The sequence below is a fragment of the Pseudopodoces humilis genome, chromosome 7 (genome assembly GCF_049639895.1).
Source record: "Pseudopodoces humilis isolate 2021_Gansu_Grassland_sample_001 chromosome 7, ASM4963989v1, whole genome shotgun sequence".
Classification (NCBI taxonomy): Eukaryota; Metazoa; Chordata; class Aves; order Passeriformes; family Paridae; genus Pseudopodoces; species Pseudopodoces humilis.
Window position 1 is genome coordinate 39,913,138 of NC_142206.1, and position 17,055 is coordinate 39,930,192.

Genomic DNA, 17,055 nt, shown 5'->3' on the forward strand with positions numbered 1-17,055 from the left:
CTTCACAGCAACGCTGCAAGTGACACTGGTGGGCACCAAAGCCTTATCCTCTGCATAGTCCCTTGGAGGGAGAGGCAGACCCTCTGGGAGGGGCAGCACTCCATGGGGACAGCACTTGCTCCATCTACTGCATCGGTACAGAGCAAGTGTAGGCAAACAGAACCTGGCTAGGTTGAACAGACATGAGACACATTTAGCAAGAAGAGTAATCCAAGATGCAGCCTGCATGTTTACAGAGCCTGAAGGTAGCTGCCTGTTTGTTACCTCTCCAGCACTACTGCTGCACTTTTATTTCCCATAAAAGACCTCAAAAGAGGGTCAGTCTGTGTGAAATGCATCAAGAATGGATTTTCCTGGTTCAGAAAGCAACTCCTCTGGCCTACTTATAGCTATTCCAGCTGAAAGAAATTGAGTTTATCTAATGTATTCTACCTACACAAGCTTTAAGTCTTACACTTTTCAAAGGCACTTCTGTCTGACACCACCTTCAAGATCTGGGAGCATAAACGTAGGGTTAAAACACCCTGAAAGGGTTTAGACAAATCTTTCAACCACACTCTTTTAGTCTCTTTTACAAAATGTGACAGCTCTCTGATAGCAACATACCTAGGTAGATGTTGACTACAGGAAATAGAAAGGGCTAAAGTGAAAGAGCCACTGCTCCACACCCTATCGATATGCATCCCTGCGTGAGAAAGAGCAGATCACCTACAAGGTCCTCTAACATCTGCTGATGAAACTGAAACTAGCTGGCTATCAGCTCTGAGCACTAAATAGCCAAAACAGTGGTGAACACATGCACTACTAAATAATTTTAAAAGGTGTTTGGGAAGTTAACAAAAAATGCCTGTGGTTCTGAAAAGTTTGCCACAGGCGGATTCCCTTGAGACCAAAGTCATGCAGTGCTCCCACACTCACGTGAAACATTCAAGTCTTAAACAATTTGGTTATGATCAGATAAAATACAAAAGAGGGAATAAAAATAGCTTCCCCATCTCTCCTTTCATCCAGAAGCAGGTGAATCACTGACTTAAAAGACATCTACTGGCAGATAAAAAACTATAGAAAATGACTAATTGAAAGGATGTTATTCTGGAAACTTCTAGACTTTCCATTCCATGGGAGTCTTAGAAAGGAGTGGAGTTATTCCAGTCTTTCATCAAACCAGGCATGTTAGACAGAGACTAAATGGTAAACTTAGTTATGGAAAAGCTTCCCAGACAATTCTAAGTCAAAAGGACTTGCGAACCCTTAGGCAGTACTCCTGTTCTCCTCTGTTTCTATCACCTTAACCTCCCTTCCTGCTGGCAAGAGCAGGCAGCAACCACACTATGAAACCTGAGAGTCTGTATGACCTAAAATTCCAGGTCAGGCTTAGGAACAGCCTAAAATAGCAACAGGGCACAGAGAGGTGTGTATTTTATTTTTTTATATATATACAAGGTTTTTCTTCTTTTTATATATAAAAGACATAAGCTATTAATTCTTCCTACCTCAATTTTTTTGGTTTCACTTACTCTGAACAAGTAAAAACCATCATCCCAGGAATTTACAGCAAATCCACCATGGGCTCCTGAGACCAAGAGAATCCTGTTCATCAAGGAAAGAGAAAAGTATCTGGAAAAGCCCACTGTAAGCTGGGCAGTGAAGAGCCAGCGGTACATGTGAGAAAGATTCCAAGTCCCATTCGCTTGAAGACAAGGAATAAGCAACACTAACCTGAAAGAACCCATATTTTACCCACATGTAAATGCACATGCAATACCCAGCAATTTCATAGACTTTTTTTAGTAAGAACTTTCAATAAACACACACAGACATATATATATATACAGCCTTCTCTTGCAGAGACAGTTAAGTGATTCCACATTCAGGAATGGGCAGGCCACTCAGCACCACATGGCCAGTGGTTCACAAGGCGCTGAAGATGCTCCTGTGTGCATGCTCATGGTTACTTCATCGTTCCTGAAGGGAAGGCCAAAAAGCCTTGGAGACAGGCTCAGTGCAAACACGCACACAGCTGCGATTATGTGTAACAGCTGTGTCACAGGGTAAGGGAGATGAGAGGGAGCAGCAGGGAAAAGAACAAACATAAAAAAAAAGGCCAACATAAACCCTCTGGAGACTGCCAAAAGTGTCTGCAAACAGTGTCCATCCGTGCTAAGTCCAGTCAGAATTTGACAGAGAAGGAAGTCCCACATGAGCAACCCTTCTCTGCCTGAGGGTTGCTCACCACCTGGAAGGAGCTTCGGATCAGCTCTTGGCTGAAATCCACCATGGATCCTTTCACAAAGGCCAGGCTGTCCACATCCACAACCACACGGGCACCACCTTGTTCAAACACTCTGCAAAAAAAAGCAGCATATTTAACCATTAACTGTGCCAAAGACCTTACAGAGAAACACAACCTCAGCACATTCCTTATCTCACAGGCTTCTTCCCTTCAGTGCACGATACTATCATCTCATGAATACCCCTCCTGCCATTTTTGCCAAGAACAGTAACACCTGATGATCAAAACACCCCTTGATCCTTGCCTGTCATCAGGATTGATAACTGTGTCCAAGGAAAACTTGTACTGGAAGCCAGAGCAGCCACCTCCTTCCACCTGCAGCCTGAGAAACTCTGATCCTTCTGTGATCTCCAGGAGTCTCTACAAATAAATAAATAAAAGAAAGAGGATTAAAAGGCCTGCACTCAAACATCTCCTCTGCCTGACGGCAGGGCAGGCAGTGTGGAAACCCTTCCAGAGACACCAGACCCCGTCCCAGAGTCCGCACCTTCACGCAGCTCTCGCTGAGGAAGATCTGTCCTTCGCTGGGGCCACTCTCCGTGGGGCCCGGCTCGGAGAAGGACGACGCCCAGCGCAGCAGAGAGACAGCTGGGCGGGCAGGGCCGGCCGGGGGCCTCGGCAGCGCTCGGCCTGGGATCGGGGAAGCGGAGCACCGGCTGCCACGGGAAGAAGAGAGAAGGGGCGCCTCAGAGGGGCCCGCGCCCCAGGAACGGGCGGCGGGCCCCGCCCCTGCAGCCACTACCCCTGCCGCGCAGCGGGGCCGCTCTGTGCCCCCGAGGGAGGGTCCAAGGGGCCGAGTGCCCAAAAGAACGGTACCTCGTCCGGCCGCCCAGCACCAACACCCACGAGCGCCGCAGCGCCGCCGGCGCCGCCATGCCAGCCCAGCCCCGCCCCGCCGCCATGGCGGAAGTGCGGCCGCGGCGGGCGGGAGCGGCCGCGCCCACAGCGGGGCGGCACCGGGCCGGCGGTGGCACCGGGGCTGGCCGTGGGCAGTGCTCGGCCTCGGCTTCGGTGAGCGCGTTACAGGCGCACAGAGGCATGAAACTGCTGTTCCCTGTTGGCGGTGTTTACAGCCATGAGGCAGCGAAGAGTAATAAACAGAGAGCGCTGTCCGTCAGCGCATGCTTGTCCCAGGATTAGCTGTAAAGTTATCCTGAGCAGAACCCAGAGAAGGCTCAAGGTACCGCCGCAGGGGAGTTGGGTAGCTGAAGAGCAAACACGGGGCCAGGGATGAGGGGTTTTAGGGTTTTTCCCTGATCCCGGCTTTTCTGGTTTGCTCTCCTTTATGAGGTGGAGGCCAATCTTCCTTCGTTGGAGTGCTTGGCCCGGCACTGCCGGCTGTGCTCAGCCTCACACTCACACTGTTCCTCGCTTCCCACCGCAGGAAGCTGGGACGGGGCCCCGGCCCCGGCAGGGCTCACCCGACTCCTGGCGGGCCCCTGAGGGCCCCCGGGGCACGCTGCCCTGCCCCGGTGGTGGAAGCTCCGCCTCATCGTCTGCCGTGTGACAGCGGCCTGGCCGGTCGGTCACGGATGATCTCGTGGTTAAAAGGGTCTTTATCTCTTTGTTCCTCATGTGCTTCTGGGGGAGGAATCCTGTTCCTCAGCCCTAGCCAGGCCTGTGCAGAGTCATACAGTGACTGTGTGGGAGACTGGTGGAAGAAAACCTGTCATCCCAGCAGAAAAGGGTGATTTACCGTCAGAGGATTTTCAGGACCGTGTCACAATTTGCTTTCTCACCATCCTGTTCCAGGCAAGGTGATTCTTCTGTTACCACGGGGTTTTGCTTTTTTGTTCCACCCTGAGCATGTAAATAAAGACTGGTTTGAGCTGTTTAATTTTGCTTACTTTTGGGTTAGCTCTAATGATGCTATGATAAAGCCAGGAAAGTACCACAGGCAGGGTACCAGCAGGACTGGTACTTACGCAGGCACCTGCAATAGTCTGATGCAATAGTTGATGAATCCTCATCAGGCATATCGGAACACTGAATATTTAAATAAAAACTTATTGGAGTGTTTCTTGATAATTATCAATGTAGCATCCCAAAAGCTGACCACTTTGGAGGAGGGAATTAAAACCTCCGGGGAGAAAAGACAAGGAGGGATCAAGCCTGATTTTTTTCCATATTGCATTGGCTTTCTTTCTCACTCTTGTAGGGTGTATTAGATTGGTCTTGCTTCATTTCTCCATGTTGTTGCTGTATTCACTGTGAACACCTTTTGGAGAATGGATATAGCTCCAAAAAACGGACACTAACTTTGGAGTTGACTTCATTTTTACTGTGTTAAAGTGACACAGAGGTGTTAAGTGACAGAAGTGTGGCAAACAGCTTCCAGGATCTTTGGGACATTGCTGAAATGATTGCTGCAGACTGAAAGAATGAGGAAAAGGCCAGCTAGAGTCACTCACATTTCATATAATTATTAATCTGCTGTGCTGAGGAGAGACTCATGTTCTGGGGACAACTTTTTGGTGTGACAAGGGGAGGTGGGGGTAACTAAGGAGAACAGCTATTCCCTTGCCTCTCTTACCACTGGCCATTTTTTCCTTCAGTCAGCTATATGGTATCTTGTATCTATTTTGAAGGGAAACTAAACTTGTTTCAATGCTTCGGAAACTGGTGATAATAAAACCTCTGACGTGGTGTTGAATGCAAGAGTGGATGTGATGAATTTAAATGTGAATTCTGATGATCTGTAGCAAAATGAGCATGTTCTGGCTGAAAGAACAGTTAAATTGATTAGTCTCTGTGTGTGGATTTTCTTGAGAACCTGCCTGCTGTATTCAGTGATGCTGTAGTGCCTGCAAGCACATCTGTTTACAGAGCTGCAAGTGCTGTGCTGTTAGAGGGATTTGGATTAATCAGGTGTAGATAGCTGATGAAGTGGAACATCAGGTTTTTTCCTCATGTAATAGAGTTGGTTGAACTACAAAAATTAACAACTCCAGTATCAGTCTTGCTGGAAAGAATTTGTGTGCCAGCTTTCTTAGCCTTTTCCGCTGGTGTTCCTGCACTGCAGCATAAGCTCCCTGTGATGTTGGTAATCTGAAAGGACCTTCATCTGCAAAATAATGAGACCAGCCTGAAGCTGATTCGAATCTTACTTAAGCAATGCTTGGCTCCAAGGGAACCTGGAGGCTTATGCCTGTTATCAGATGTCATAGGGGGCATGTGCCTAAAAGCAAGGTCTGTTTGGCCCAAGATGCCTGTGCTGCCCTGGGGAATTTAAGCCTTAGTAATGTTATTGCAAACTGACACCATGGTAATGTATGATAACAGCTAAAAACCTTGGGCAGAAGGTTTCTGCTTCTTTCTTCTGTAAAGGCCTTGGCTGTAGATTTACAGACTTACACTTAAGCTTTTTATTACTCCAGTTCAGGGTGCAGGAAGGGGAAATAGACATGTTAATTGTCAATAGACAATTTTGATCTTAAATGCAATGATTTTTAGTTCAAAGCCTTTGAAATATGTGTTGACTTGTACGTACATAGTCACCACCATTGTGTAAAAGCATCTGTGAAGCAAAGATACGTGGTGAGTTGTTTCACACGAAGACATCCTGATTTAATGGACTCTGTGGAATTTGCTCCCAAGCAAATTCCAAGCACTGTTAATCCTGTGAATGTGTGATGGCCCTTTATGGTGTTGCTCTGACCTGACTGGAGTTCTGTTACCAGCAGTCAGATAGGCAGCTTTGTTTACCATCTGTAAGACTTGAAGGATTGGGATAAGAGAAGCCTTTTGAAGGACATGCTTTCCATGCACAAGGAAAAACCTTTATCTGGGTCACTTATAAAGTATGCTAGGTAGTGTTAAATACATGGCTTAGTCTCAGCAGGGGTGAGACTAAGGTGACATTTTTGAGGTATTTTTTGGTTTGGTTTTGTTGTTGTTGTTGTTGTTTTTTCCCCATAGGACTGTGGTAAGCACCCTGCTATGCATGTGTCTGGAAACGGAATGCTTATTTGAAATCTAAAAAGAAAAAAAAAACATTAAAAAGCCCCACACCCCTTTCTGATGTGACACCCTTTGCAGAGGGCTTGAGCAAAGCGTGGGGTTCCACCTCTGAGTCACTTGGCTGTGCATAGAGGTCTGAAGCGGGGACACTGTCTCAGCTCTGTCACGTTCCTACCAAATCAGCACTCACGTGCCTCTCTGCTGTGTTCTGACATGATCCCAGAAAGGCTAAAATTTGCTACCATGTGAAACTGGTGAAAAGTCGTAAACTTCAGCTTGGGTCAAATGCTTTCTGAAGCCTCGTTTGGTTTGTCTTTGCATCCACAGCACAAAACAGGGAGTCTCTGGCAATTCACGAGTTTGAGAAACAGGACTGACGTGAGTGTGCTCTGTGAAAGGTGGCAGCCACACCAGGTACTCAGCAGATGTAACTCTTGGCACTCAAGTTACGCAAACGGCTTTCAACATGCAGAACGCGAAATGTATGAACAAGGCCACAGACAAGACTACTACAGCAGCTTTGTGCGCTTTATCTTTTATCCCCTTTTAGTAGGGGCAGCAAAAGAGCTTCCCTGCTCATGGCACTGCCTGTATCTGAGTCTGTCCTCTGGCTGCTGCCTTTGACTGTCCCAGGAGCGGAGTTGTCCAGTGGCAGCGCTTTTGGAGACGGTGTCTGTCTGTCCAAGGGCTGTAGTTCCAGCACACCACCATCACCACCACTCCCGGGCTGTCCCGGTCTCCTGTCACGGTGGCGCTCCCACCGCCCTTTTCCCGGCTGCAGCCCTGCCCGCGGCGGCGGGGGGAGGTCCGTGTCCGCGGCCAGCCCCGGGAGCGCCCCGCGGGCGGGGCCCGCCCCAGCTGACCGGCGGGCGGGGCCGCCGCGCTCATGTGACACCGCGGAGCCGCCGCTGCCGCCGCCGCCGTGCCCGCTGCCGTCGCCGCCATGGTGCCGTCCCCGTTCGCCCTGCTCCTGGCGCTGAGCGCCGCCGCTACCGCCCAGGCCGAGCCCCTCCGCTTCGTTGACTGCGGTGAGTGGCTGCGGCCGCGGGGCAGCGGGAGGAGTGCAGCAGCGGGCGGAGGCGGCTCGGTAATCCCGACTCTTCCTTGCAGGTTCCATAGACGGCAGCATCCAGGAGGTGAACGTGAGCCCCTGCCCCACTCAGCCCTGCCTGCTCCACAAGGGGACATCCTACAGCATCAACGTCACCTTTGCCAGCAGTAAGGAGCACATCCCCAGCGGGAGTAGGCAGGGGCAGGTGATCTCTGCGTCCCACTGCTGGGAGGGGGGAGGGGTGGCTGGAGAAGGATCTTGGTGGGAGGAGGAGTGTCCCATAGTTGTGTTCTTGCAGCCTCTGGGGTATGTGAAGGGCACGTGTGGTATATTTGTGTTCTCTGTGTTTTGCAGAGATCGAGAGCCAGGGCAGTAAAGCAAGGGTGTACGGGGAGATGCTGCACGTGGACATACCCTTCCCTATTCCTGAGCCTGATGGATGCAAGTCCGGGATCCAGTGCCCCATTCAGAAGGGGCATTCCTACAGCTACCTGAATAAACTCCCTGTGAAGAGCGAGTACCCCAGTGTAAGTATGCAGTCAGCTGGTCAGCTTCTCAGCTACTGCCTCTGCTGGGGTTTCACCACCTGCCTTTAAGGGAAGATGCCTTATTCTGTTCTGGTGAGAGAGAGTGGACCCCACAAACAGTCTGGTGTTTTCTGCTGTATGACTCTAGTTTCAAGTTCCCACTTTGGGACAGACCCAGTGAAGGAAGCAGCCTAGCTCCAGCTGCTCAGAAGTGGCTTCAGCTGCTCCAGTATATTCCTGTGCCATGCTTCCCACCAGAGCCTGCTGCATGCAGCTGAATGCTCCCAGATGTACTCAACTCTGGAGTGCTGGGTTCAGCTGGGGATGTTGCAGGGGGTTTCCACTCTACTTTCTCAGGGAGTGGGAATTTGAGTGCAGTGTGTGGAGGTCTCCTGTGTCATGTAACTGAGCCCTCTCCATGCACAGATGGTACTCTAGGAATCAGTGCATGAGTGTGGCCCACCTACTGCACGCAAAGGCACAGCCCCAGCTCTGTCCTCTGCAGAGCTGCCAGGACCTCCTTGTTCCACACAAGTGACGACTTTTCTCCCCATGTCCTTTTTCTGAATGTTTCTTTCCTCTGCTCCTCTCTCTTTCAGATTAAACTGATTGTGAAATGGGAGCTGGTAGATGACCAGGACCAGATGTTGTTCTGCTGGAAGATACCAGTGCAGATTACCAGCTGAGGAGCCCTGCCATTAGTAGGGCTTGGGGAGGGGAAAAACAACACAGGCCAAATTCTTTTATATAATAAACATTTCTTACTGCTTCCTTCAGAGCTCTGCAGCCTCTGAACAGCCAGAACTGTGTTCCTTGCAGGATCAGCCCCTGGCAGAGTGCTCTTACTGTGTTTAGGTGACACCCCTGGGGTGTTCTCCTAGTAGCTCAAAGGGCAGCAGTGTCTGCTGCAGGAGTGACTGAGCATCACCCTCCAGCCGCTCTGCGGAGGCACTTTATCTATTAGACATGGAGCTGTCTGTCCTCACAAAGGAATTTCTCAGCGATGAATCTGGCTATTGTCTGAGCTGCTACCTGGTAACCCTTCAGTGCCTCTTCTAGAATGCCAGCTGCATCCACCCTCTTGTGTTTCTCCTCCTCTGTTGTGATCGGGATACCCTTGGGACCTGCATTTGCTATCCATGGAGCTGAAGCAGAAGGAAGGAGAGGAGTCTTTCCCTGAGCTGACAGCCTGCTATGTCCTGGGCTTCTGCTCAAGCCAGCAGGACTCCAGCTGGGAAAACTTCCTTTTTGTGGATGCAAAGCCAAATGGCGTTCAATGTCTCTGCAGGGATGATTCTTTCTCTAACCAATGGTTTGCACTACTACTAACTTGGAGCTGCTGCAAGCTCCTGAATCTCTTTTTATAACTTTCCTTTTAATAAAGGCTAGAAAAAATCTGTTTGTGTTGTATTCTGTGAGTGAAGAGGATCAGAAGGAAAAGCAGAGTAGCTGGGCATCTTTTAGTTGGGGTTCAGCTGGTCTTTTTAGCTGAAGGCATGAATAGAGGTGGTATGCTGGCCTAAGTGCGGGTGACCTGGAAGCAGCCAAACATTTCTGTTGCTGATAACCAGCCGGCAATGTCTGGCTGTGCTCCTGCCTTTCTGGTCCTATGCAGGCTTGAAATTGTGCAGAGGTTCCCTGAAGAGGTGGTGGTATAGAACACAGCCTTGCTTGCTGCAGCATAGGTAAAGGTCTTTATACTGAGGGCTCCAGGGCTGTAAAACCAACTCCCAGACCTGCCAGAGAGCTCTTACCAACTGCAGTAACTACACTTTCTCGTATGGGAACTGCAGCCCTCTTGTATGAGAACAAGGCAGGGTGTGAACAGCTACAACTTCTGTGCTGTCTGCAGCAACTGAGGTTGGCTCCTGCCACTGGTGCTGGGCTGGGGATTTGGCCTGGGAAAGCTCTCTGCTCTGGCTCTGAAGCAGAAGAAGGCTGTGTGCCAGCTGAGAGGGCTAAGAAATGGCTTACACGAGGGATGGCTCTGCCTTTGGCAGAGGCAAGACAAGCACAGTTCTGACGAACCCCAGTGTCTAGAGCCACAGGGGCCCAAAATAAATGTTTTATTTAACAACATGAGAGAAGTTTCCAGCAGACTCAGTAAAAAAAAAAAAAAAATAACCACCAACTTTACAGAAAGGAAGCTGGACCTGCTCCCCCTGCCCAGCCAGCATGGGGCACAACGTGTGGGGCTAAAGGCCACAGGGAGAGCTGGCCCTGGAGCCCCTCAGGCCTCTCTCCCATGCCCCAAGGTTAGGCAGCAGCTCTAGAAAGCTGGCATGGAACCCCCATCTTAAAGCTCTGGCCTGGGGGCTGGATGCTTCACAAGGAGTGGGGCCAGCACCCGCGGTGTGAGTAAGGCTTGTCACTAGGTCAGTGCAGCAGTGGCAGGGAGATGAACCCCCTTTCTTGGCAGGTTGAGGGGGACAGGCTGGGGCTGTGTGGCAAAGGAAGGTGTCCTGTGAGCCTCCATGACACAGGGCAACGTGACAGGTGCCGAGGGCTGGGGTGGGCTCTGCTGCAGGAAGAACAGGGGCTGGCAGGGCCAAGAGGGGTGCAGAGGCTGGGAGCTCAGCCCTGACCTTTAGAGAGAGGTGGTGGGGAAGCTGTGCACTTTGAAGGGGAAGGAACAAAGAGCCTCGAAGCACCCGCAGCCCCAGGACGTCCTTCTCTGTGCTCCCAGGTCCCAGAGCCCTGCGCAGGGGAGCACCCTCACCCCTGCTCTCCTAGAGCTACGCAGCTGCTGGGTTCTGGGCTGTCTGGGGCACGCAGTGGTGTGACCGGGCCAGGGCCACGTAGCCTGGCAAGCACTGGCAGCGGTAGGAGCCCTCTGTGTTCTCGCAGGTGCCACCTCGGCACAGGGGCTCAGGGCTGCCCACCTCCTCACACTCGTTGATATCTGCAAGGAGAAGGATTGGGCTGAGCTGGTGGCACAGTGAGTAGTCCCAGCCCACGACCATCTCCTTGTGCCCCTGCCGTCCCCCCGGCCCTCCCATACAGGTTCTGCCTGTCCTGTTCCCCAACCAGTACCTTCAGGATGTCCACCTGAAGGCTGTCACCTGCCCAGTGACCCCACTAGCCTCTCGTGCCCTCAGCATATCTGCAGACCATCTGTAGTATCCAAGGATGGCATCCCCAGTACCCTTCAGCAACATCCTGAACCCTGCTCTATGTATACCAGGTAAGAGCCTCTCCATGCTCTGCAGCTGGTGACACCCCCTGGTTAGCAGATTTTGGCTAACAAGTTGTAACAGCCTATGATCTGGGGAAAAGGCCACTTCTAGCCTTGGAAAATGCCCTTTTCTGATCCAACAAGGTCACCCAGGCAAGTGATGGCGGCCCTGAGAGGCCAATTATCATCTCCAGGACCAAAACACAGAGGGACTTCGTGCTGCACAAACAACAGCTTATTTTATTAACCTGCAAACTGTGCCAAAGGGCTCAGTTGGCCAGCTTGTCAGGCTGGAGTGTGCACGTGAGCCCTACAGCAGCTGCCCTACTGCGACAGGTTTGCTTTGCTACATGTACTCTCCCTGACACCCTGAGATACACCAGCTTGTGGTGGGGCCATGAACTGGACAGAGCACACATGTACAACCCCAGAACTGTTCTTTGCACCCACAGGACCTTCAGAGCTCAAATCCTCACTTACCAAGGCAGGCCCAACCCCTCTCACCACAAACTCCAGACCCAATCCCCAATGATCAGCAGGGAGTGGGGAACAGCTGATGGGTTCAGCTGGCCACACAAGGGAGAGAGAAGGCCCCAGCAGTAGCCAATACACCCTGGGAGGACCAAAGAGCTCTGCCACCCTAGGGACCTTGGATTATCTCTAGCATAGGTGGAGGTGGCCATGTGACAAAGAAAAGGAAGCGCAACCCCAAGGAGGGATGCTAGAAGCAAACTTTTCAGGGAGGTAAGAGAAAGCAGCAGCCACAGGAGGAAGATGGGGAGGGGAAACATGAGAAGAGAGAGCTTGAGGACCAAGGTAATCTTCACACACAGCCAAACCAATTGTTGAACTGACACCGTGGACTTGCACTAAACCTCAGGATCAGATGTTGCCACGAACAGGATGGCTTGCTCGGAAGCGCAAGAAGTTAGGCACGTCAAGGGAGACATGCTTTGCAGCCTCAGAAGCAAGGGAATGTAAAAGATGAAAGAGCAGGTAGGCTGGTCTGGCCACCAAATTGAGAGAAGAAATGAAACAAGCAAGGACACTTTAGCCCAGAGAGACCCAAAAACCAGAAGCAAGAGCATGCTGTTGCTAGCAGTCTGCACCAAGTCCTGGAGTTTGCCCATTTGGGCAGGGGGGGACACACAGCTGACCTTACAGGGCATGGGTAAGCTGTTGCCATAGTGAAGTGAGAGGGGAAGTGATGCAGCAGCTGCAGGAGTATTCTAAAGGCTTGAAGACAGCAAGATAGAAACATGATAATGAAGAACCAAGCAGGAGAACTGAAAGGAAAAAACCCAGGCTCCAGTGTAAAATGAGGGCTAGTTAGCTCAGGATAGAAAAGGCAACAAGCAAAGGCTCCATAAATATGTTAGCAGGAAACAATGGGGAATGTCAGTCTATTTCTTATCAACAGAGGAAACAAAAGCCAGTCAAGTTGGCTGGAACAGCTAACACAGGCTTTGTTCCAGCCATCATAAAAACACTCGTGGTGATCAGAGAGGGCATGACCATGCTTGAAATGTTTAAACAAGAATACAGGAGCACAGGGAGGGAACAGCCACTCTGCAGTGGAGAGGTTCAACAATCAGATACAAAGCAGTTACATCCATAAAGGTTTGCAGCAATGCAAGTTCACATGCTTAATGCTGCCCGCGGTCCATGAAAAGCTGACAGTTCTCTCTGAGATAGGAGCATAAAGGAGGCCTCAGAAAAGCAACAAAAGATAAATCTCATAACCATCTTCAAAAACAGAGAAGGGAAAAATCCAGAATTACAGTCTGCTCACCCCTAAGCAGTTCAGGTTTGTGAGTGATTAGGTCATAACCTTCTAAAGGATAACAGGATCATTAAATAGCTGGTGCAGATCAGTTAAGGCCTGATTACGTTAAGCCAATCTGGTTCTCTTCCCTGACCTCATAACTGTCCTGTCAGATAAGGGAGAAGGGGTGAATATGATGTGCCTTGGCCATGGTGAGGATTTCAACACATGCTCACATGACACACTCAAACAGATTGAGAAAATACCCTCTAGATTAAACTGTGGCAATTGCACAATGGACAGCACAGCTGCACTCCAAAGACAATTAGCAATACCTGGCTGTTACAATAAAAACCCTTTAAAGCTGCAGTGGTCTGCCCTTACCCCTACTCCATGCAAATGTTGTCATTAAAGCGGATAAAGAAAGAATCCCCATGCTTGTAAAATATATGTTTGTGATGTCAGACTGCAAGCATTTTGTAGAGTTCTGATAGAGAAGTGGTCCAAATTCAACCAGACAAAATTCACTGAAGGCAAATGCAAAGCATTATGGCCAAAGAAAGGAAAACAGTACACAAATGCAGAAGAGGGAGTAACATCTCAGGCAGCCATTCTGCACAGCTGTATTTGGGGTGGTATAGACCATGGGTTCTCTATGAAGAAGCTGCACCATTGTATTGTACAATAAGGATGCCCTGAGTTACTTCTGAGTTGGAGTAAGTGCTGTGCCTAAGGAAAAAGAGAGGGTCTTCATCTGCTCTATTGAGTGTCTGAGGTCTCAGCTGGCTTGGAGACATAGAATGTGAAAAGGACGGAGACACGGCATAGGGAGGTAGAGGAAATGCAGAGAGAAGGTTTAGAAACGGTGTCTCATAGGGCAGGTGGAAAGTGAGGAATTTCACCAGTGCAGTGGCAAACGTAGAGGACATTAATCACATTAATCACAGCAACAATGGCTTGTGATATACAAGAGTGGTGTGAGAAAACGGGAGACATCAGCCGCTCTCGGTGATGCCCAGAGCTGCTCTAACCCAGCTGTCAGCAGAAAGTGGCCGGCTGAACCTCCACGAAGGCCCCCGCAGCCGTATGGAAAGGACTCGGAAGAGGAGCGGGACTGCTCCTGCTGCCGTCCCGGCTGGCACCGGCAGGGAGCAGCCGCGGCCAGGGGACGCGGGGCCTCACTCACCCACGCAGGCCATGCGGGTCATGTCCAGCTGGAAGCCGTCGAAGCAGTCGCAGGTGTATCCCTCGGGGACGCGCACGCAGCGCCCGTTCTCGCAGCCATTAAGGATGCCGCACTCCTCCGCCTGCAGCCCCTCGAAGCCCTCGTAGAGACCTGCAGGGTGGCAAGGTGGTGTCAGAGCAGGGTGAGCCTCAGCCCAGCCACAAAGGGAATATCGGGCATGCAGCAAGACAGTGCTGGTGGCGCCAGGACTGACTCAGAAGAGCCAGGAACAGAGTTTGCTCCGAGCCTGAAGCAGCCCGGCCAGGGTGGGAACTACGAAGCAGTCCCCATGGACAGAGTCTGGGGAGGCACTTCTCTGTATCTCCAGTACTCACCAGTTTGGCTGGGCAGGTAGCGGGGTGGAGACCGTGCTGGGCCATGGTGGAGAGGGCTGCCATGAAACTCACTGCTGGGTTCCCTCCGAGGGAAACCAGCATCGGGGTTTCCGTACTCAGACTCCAGGTAGTTGTAGTAGGGGCTGGGAAGGCCATAGTGGGGGTCTTCCAAGCCTGGTCCATACTCATACCTAGGTCTTTCTCGGAGCTCAGCCCCTCTCTCACTGTCTTCACTGGCTCCATTACACAGGAAAGCAAAATCAGCTGCAGGTGGTGAGGAAAAGGAAGGGTCAGTGCAGCCTGGCTCAAGGTCCACTATATGGCCAGAGGGTGTGCATCCACACTGGGCCAGCTGAACCAGGCCTGCATTCAGTGCCCTCCAAAGCTGCAGTTCTGTAGTTTGTTGGTTGTCAAGAAGACTAGCTCCTGTCTGGGGCCAGCAGGTTTTTGAGCAGCAAAAGCCACAATTCCCAGGGTGCTCCCATCCCCAGCTGCCACTACCTCCTAACATGTGCAGAAGCAGTGGGATGCATGGGACAACTCTCCCCTCAAATACTGTGGACTCGCTGCAGACCAGTTTCAGGTACATTCTACCCAGTGGTGCAGCTCAGCCCTGGAGAAGTGTGTGTGGGGTTACCTGCTCCTTGGGCTGGCTCCAGCGATGCTGAGACCTTATGCAGCAGACCTGCATGACAAATGGCAGCCCAGCCCATTCCCACCTCAGCTGGGAGATCCTTACCCATGCTGCCCAACTTACCGGAGGACCTGTGGGGACAAAGTGCGCAGTTCTGGCCCCAGGCTTCGCCGAGCCGGCAGCAGCACTCGGTGTACGTGGTCTGCTGGCCATGCAGCAAGTCTTGGCAGATGTAGTCGGCAACGGTCTGCCAGCAGACATCCAGGTGGATTTCATACTCCTCCAAGGCATCTGTGAGTGACACAAGCAAAGGATGCCATGGAAATCATCCAGAAGATTGCCTGTCCATCTTGTCTCAAGAGGGATGACCATGTGCCCCAGCTCCTGGCCCCTCCCTGCCTTGCCTGCACCCTGTGCTGGTGCTGACATACCCCAGCGAGACACCAAGTCCCCACCTACTGCTCCCTCTTGGAGGACCCAGCCATGGGGCAGGATGTGTGGGGCAAAGGTGTGCTGAAGTGGGGGATCAGGCTCACCTGCCCTGCTGGAGAAGTTCACACACCGGTTGCCAGTGGCATCCAGCACAAGAGGGAGGCTGCAGAAGCAGTGGTAGGAGCCTTCTGTGTTCAGACACTCACCGTTGATGCAGTACACTTCATTCTGACACTCATCCTGATCTGCCCACACACAAGGACACAGCAATGTTTCAGGCTGGCAGACATGAGCCCTGTGACCCTTTCCCTGCCCAAATGGGGACCTCACAGGCCTCAGCTCCTCCTCTCTTGTTCCCCAGGGGAGTCCCAGGAAGCCTGTTACCTAGACCTGGCCCAGCAGGGACAAGTCTGGGTGCAGAAGCATGGTTGTCTCCCCATGCACAGTGGGGTGCCCACTGCCCTTTGAGGCCATCTTACCAACACACTCAAGCCTGCTGGAGTCATAAAAGTATCCTGTACGGCAGAAGCACTTGTAGCCTGGAACCGTGTTCAAACACTGTCCATTGCGGCAGAACTCAGAGCCAAATATCTCACACTCGTCCATGTCTGAAAGAGGGATGGAGGGAGGGCAAGTGTCTCAGCAAGCAGAGCCATGAAAGCAAGGTGGGCTGAGTACTATACCTGCAGAAAGCTGTCACAGCACCCTGCCTGGATCAATGACAGGTCCCTGAGTGAGCCCTCCACCTCTCCCACAGGCCCCATGCTTGGGAGCAGAGGGAGAAGGATCCCCAGGAAGATCAGGAGGAGGGATGGTGTGAGCAGGACACTTTCACAAATAGGAAATTCATGTGTATCTTAAGCACACAATCCCATGGAAGTGAAGTGCCATAAACTGAGCGAGCTGGCCACTGGGAGATCTGATCAGTAACTGGAAGAGCTGTGTCTTAATGGTCCCCATCCCTGGTTCATAATGAGAGACTTGCACCAAGAAAGAATCACTGCCAGCAACAGGGCAGGACTGGAAGGAGGGGAATTTCCAGCTTAACAATACTGGCAGTCTGGGATTTCTCTGGAAAGGGGAAAACAGTAGCAAGATGTTAGCATCCCCCACAACAGGCCTGGGGAGATAGTTTTGCCAACGCGTTTCCATGCAGGGTTTTACATAGTGCTCTCCCTCTTCCCACTGGAATAAATGAAAGGAAATGGTGCTTTTACCTGTGAAAGAGACTTTTCCTGAGAGCAGGTCCTCCTGGGGAATATAACCCTTCCCAAGTGGGCAGATCTCTTGGTACTCCACTGACCAAGATACAGATGCCAAGAAGAGATGGAAAGGAAAGAAGCAGCTCATTAGTGGAATCAAGGTGGAGCTTGCAGGCAGAGCACTGGCCCTGCCTGGTGTGGTGGGGCCTCAGTCCTACCTGTGCCTGGCATGGGGCAGGGGTAAGTCTCACAGTTGTCACCCCAGGCTGCCCCCACAGTACAGCAGCACTCCTCCTTGGTGATGTTCTTGGCCAGGACGCTGTCACACAGGCGAACGTCACTGATGTGGTAGTAACACTGCTTGCGCTCTGCGCTGTCAGAGAGCTGGGCTGCATGTGTGTCGGAGCCCTCTAGAAGACAGCAGAGCAGGGACAGGATGGGGTCCTTGGCACCCCA

The 17,055-nt window shown here is 51.5% G+C and overlaps 3 protein-coding genes across 3 annotated transcripts in view; 1 reads left to right on the forward strand and 2 right to left on the reverse strand.

Annotated features, from left to right (window-relative positions):
* Window positions 1-1,772: 1,772 nt before the first annotated feature.
* Window positions 1,773-3,195, reverse strand: ISCA2 (iron-sulfur cluster assembly 2). The gene is made up of 4 exons (XM_005520266.2): window positions 3,110-3,195; window positions 2,781-2,949; window positions 2,538-2,653; window positions 1,773-2,345 (listed from the first exon to the last, which is right to left on the reverse strand). The coding sequence occupies exons 1-4, from the start codon at window positions 3,193-3,195 to the stop codon at window positions 2,171-2,173; spliced, it is 546 nt and encodes a 181-aa protein (XP_005520323.1). The 3' UTR covers window positions 1,773-2,170.
* A 3,928-nt stretch (window positions 3,196-7,123) lies between these two features.
* NPC2 (NPC intracellular cholesterol transporter 2) lies at window positions 7,124-9,228 on the forward strand. The gene is made up of 4 exons (XM_005520265.3): window positions 7,124-7,281; window positions 7,364-7,471; window positions 7,659-7,831; window positions 8,431-9,228. Exons 1-4 carry the CDS (start codon window positions 7,197-7,199, stop codon window positions 8,515-8,517), a joined length of 453 nt encoding a protein of 150 aa, XP_005520322.1. The 5' UTR covers window positions 7,124-7,196; the 3' UTR covers window positions 8,518-9,228.
* Window positions 9,229-9,864: 636 nt separating this feature from the next.
* LTBP2 (latent transforming growth factor beta binding protein 2) overlaps window positions 9,865-17,055 on the reverse strand; it is a 71,863-nt gene continuing 64,672 nt past the window's right edge. Inside the window, exons 28-35 of the mRNA XM_014250008.2 lie at window positions 16,818-17,009; window positions 16,615-16,695; window positions 15,877-16,005; window positions 15,502-15,642; window positions 15,089-15,256; window positions 14,332-14,595; window positions 13,958-14,107; window positions 9,865-10,733 (exon numbers count right to left, since the gene is read on the reverse strand). Of these exons, the coding sequence (XP_014105483.2) occupies window positions 10,567-10,733; window positions 13,958-14,107; window positions 14,332-14,595; window positions 15,089-15,256; window positions 15,502-15,642; window positions 15,877-16,005; window positions 16,615-16,695; window positions 16,818-17,009 (1,292 nt within the window). The 3' untranslated portion in view covers window positions 9,865-10,566. The remainder of the gene's footprint in view (window positions 10,734-13,957; window positions 14,108-14,331; window positions 14,596-15,088; window positions 15,257-15,501; window positions 15,643-15,876; window positions 16,006-16,614; window positions 16,696-16,817; window positions 17,010-17,055) is intronic.

Excerpts from the sequence above, each read along its gene's own strand:
- ISCA2 (XM_005520266.2), bottom strand. The coding sequence starts at position 3,195 with ATGGCGGCGGGGCGGGGCTGGGCTGGCATGGCGGCGCCGGCGGCGCTG. Across the intron at positions 2,654-2,780 it reads TCAGCGAGAGCTGCGTGAAG|AGACTCCTGGAGATCACAGA; the intron begins GTGCGGACTCTG and ends ATTTATTTGTAG. Across the intron at positions 2,346-2,537 it reads GTTATCAATCCTGATGACAG|AGTGTTTGAACAAGGTGGTG; the intron begins GCAAGGATCAAG and ends TTTTTTTTGCAG.
- NPC2 (XM_005520265.3), top strand. The coding sequence starts at position 7,197 with ATGGTGCCGTCCCCGTTCGCCCTGCTCCTGGCGCTGAGCGCCGCCGCT. Across the intron at positions 7,472-7,658 it reads CAACGTCACCTTTGCCAGCA|AGATCGAGAGCCAGGGCAGT; the intron begins GTAAGGAGCACA and ends TGTGTTTTGCAG. Across the intron at positions 7,832-8,430 it reads TGAAGAGCGAGTACCCCAGT|ATTAAACTGATTGTGAAATG; the intron begins GTAAGTATGCAG and ends TCTCTCTTTCAG.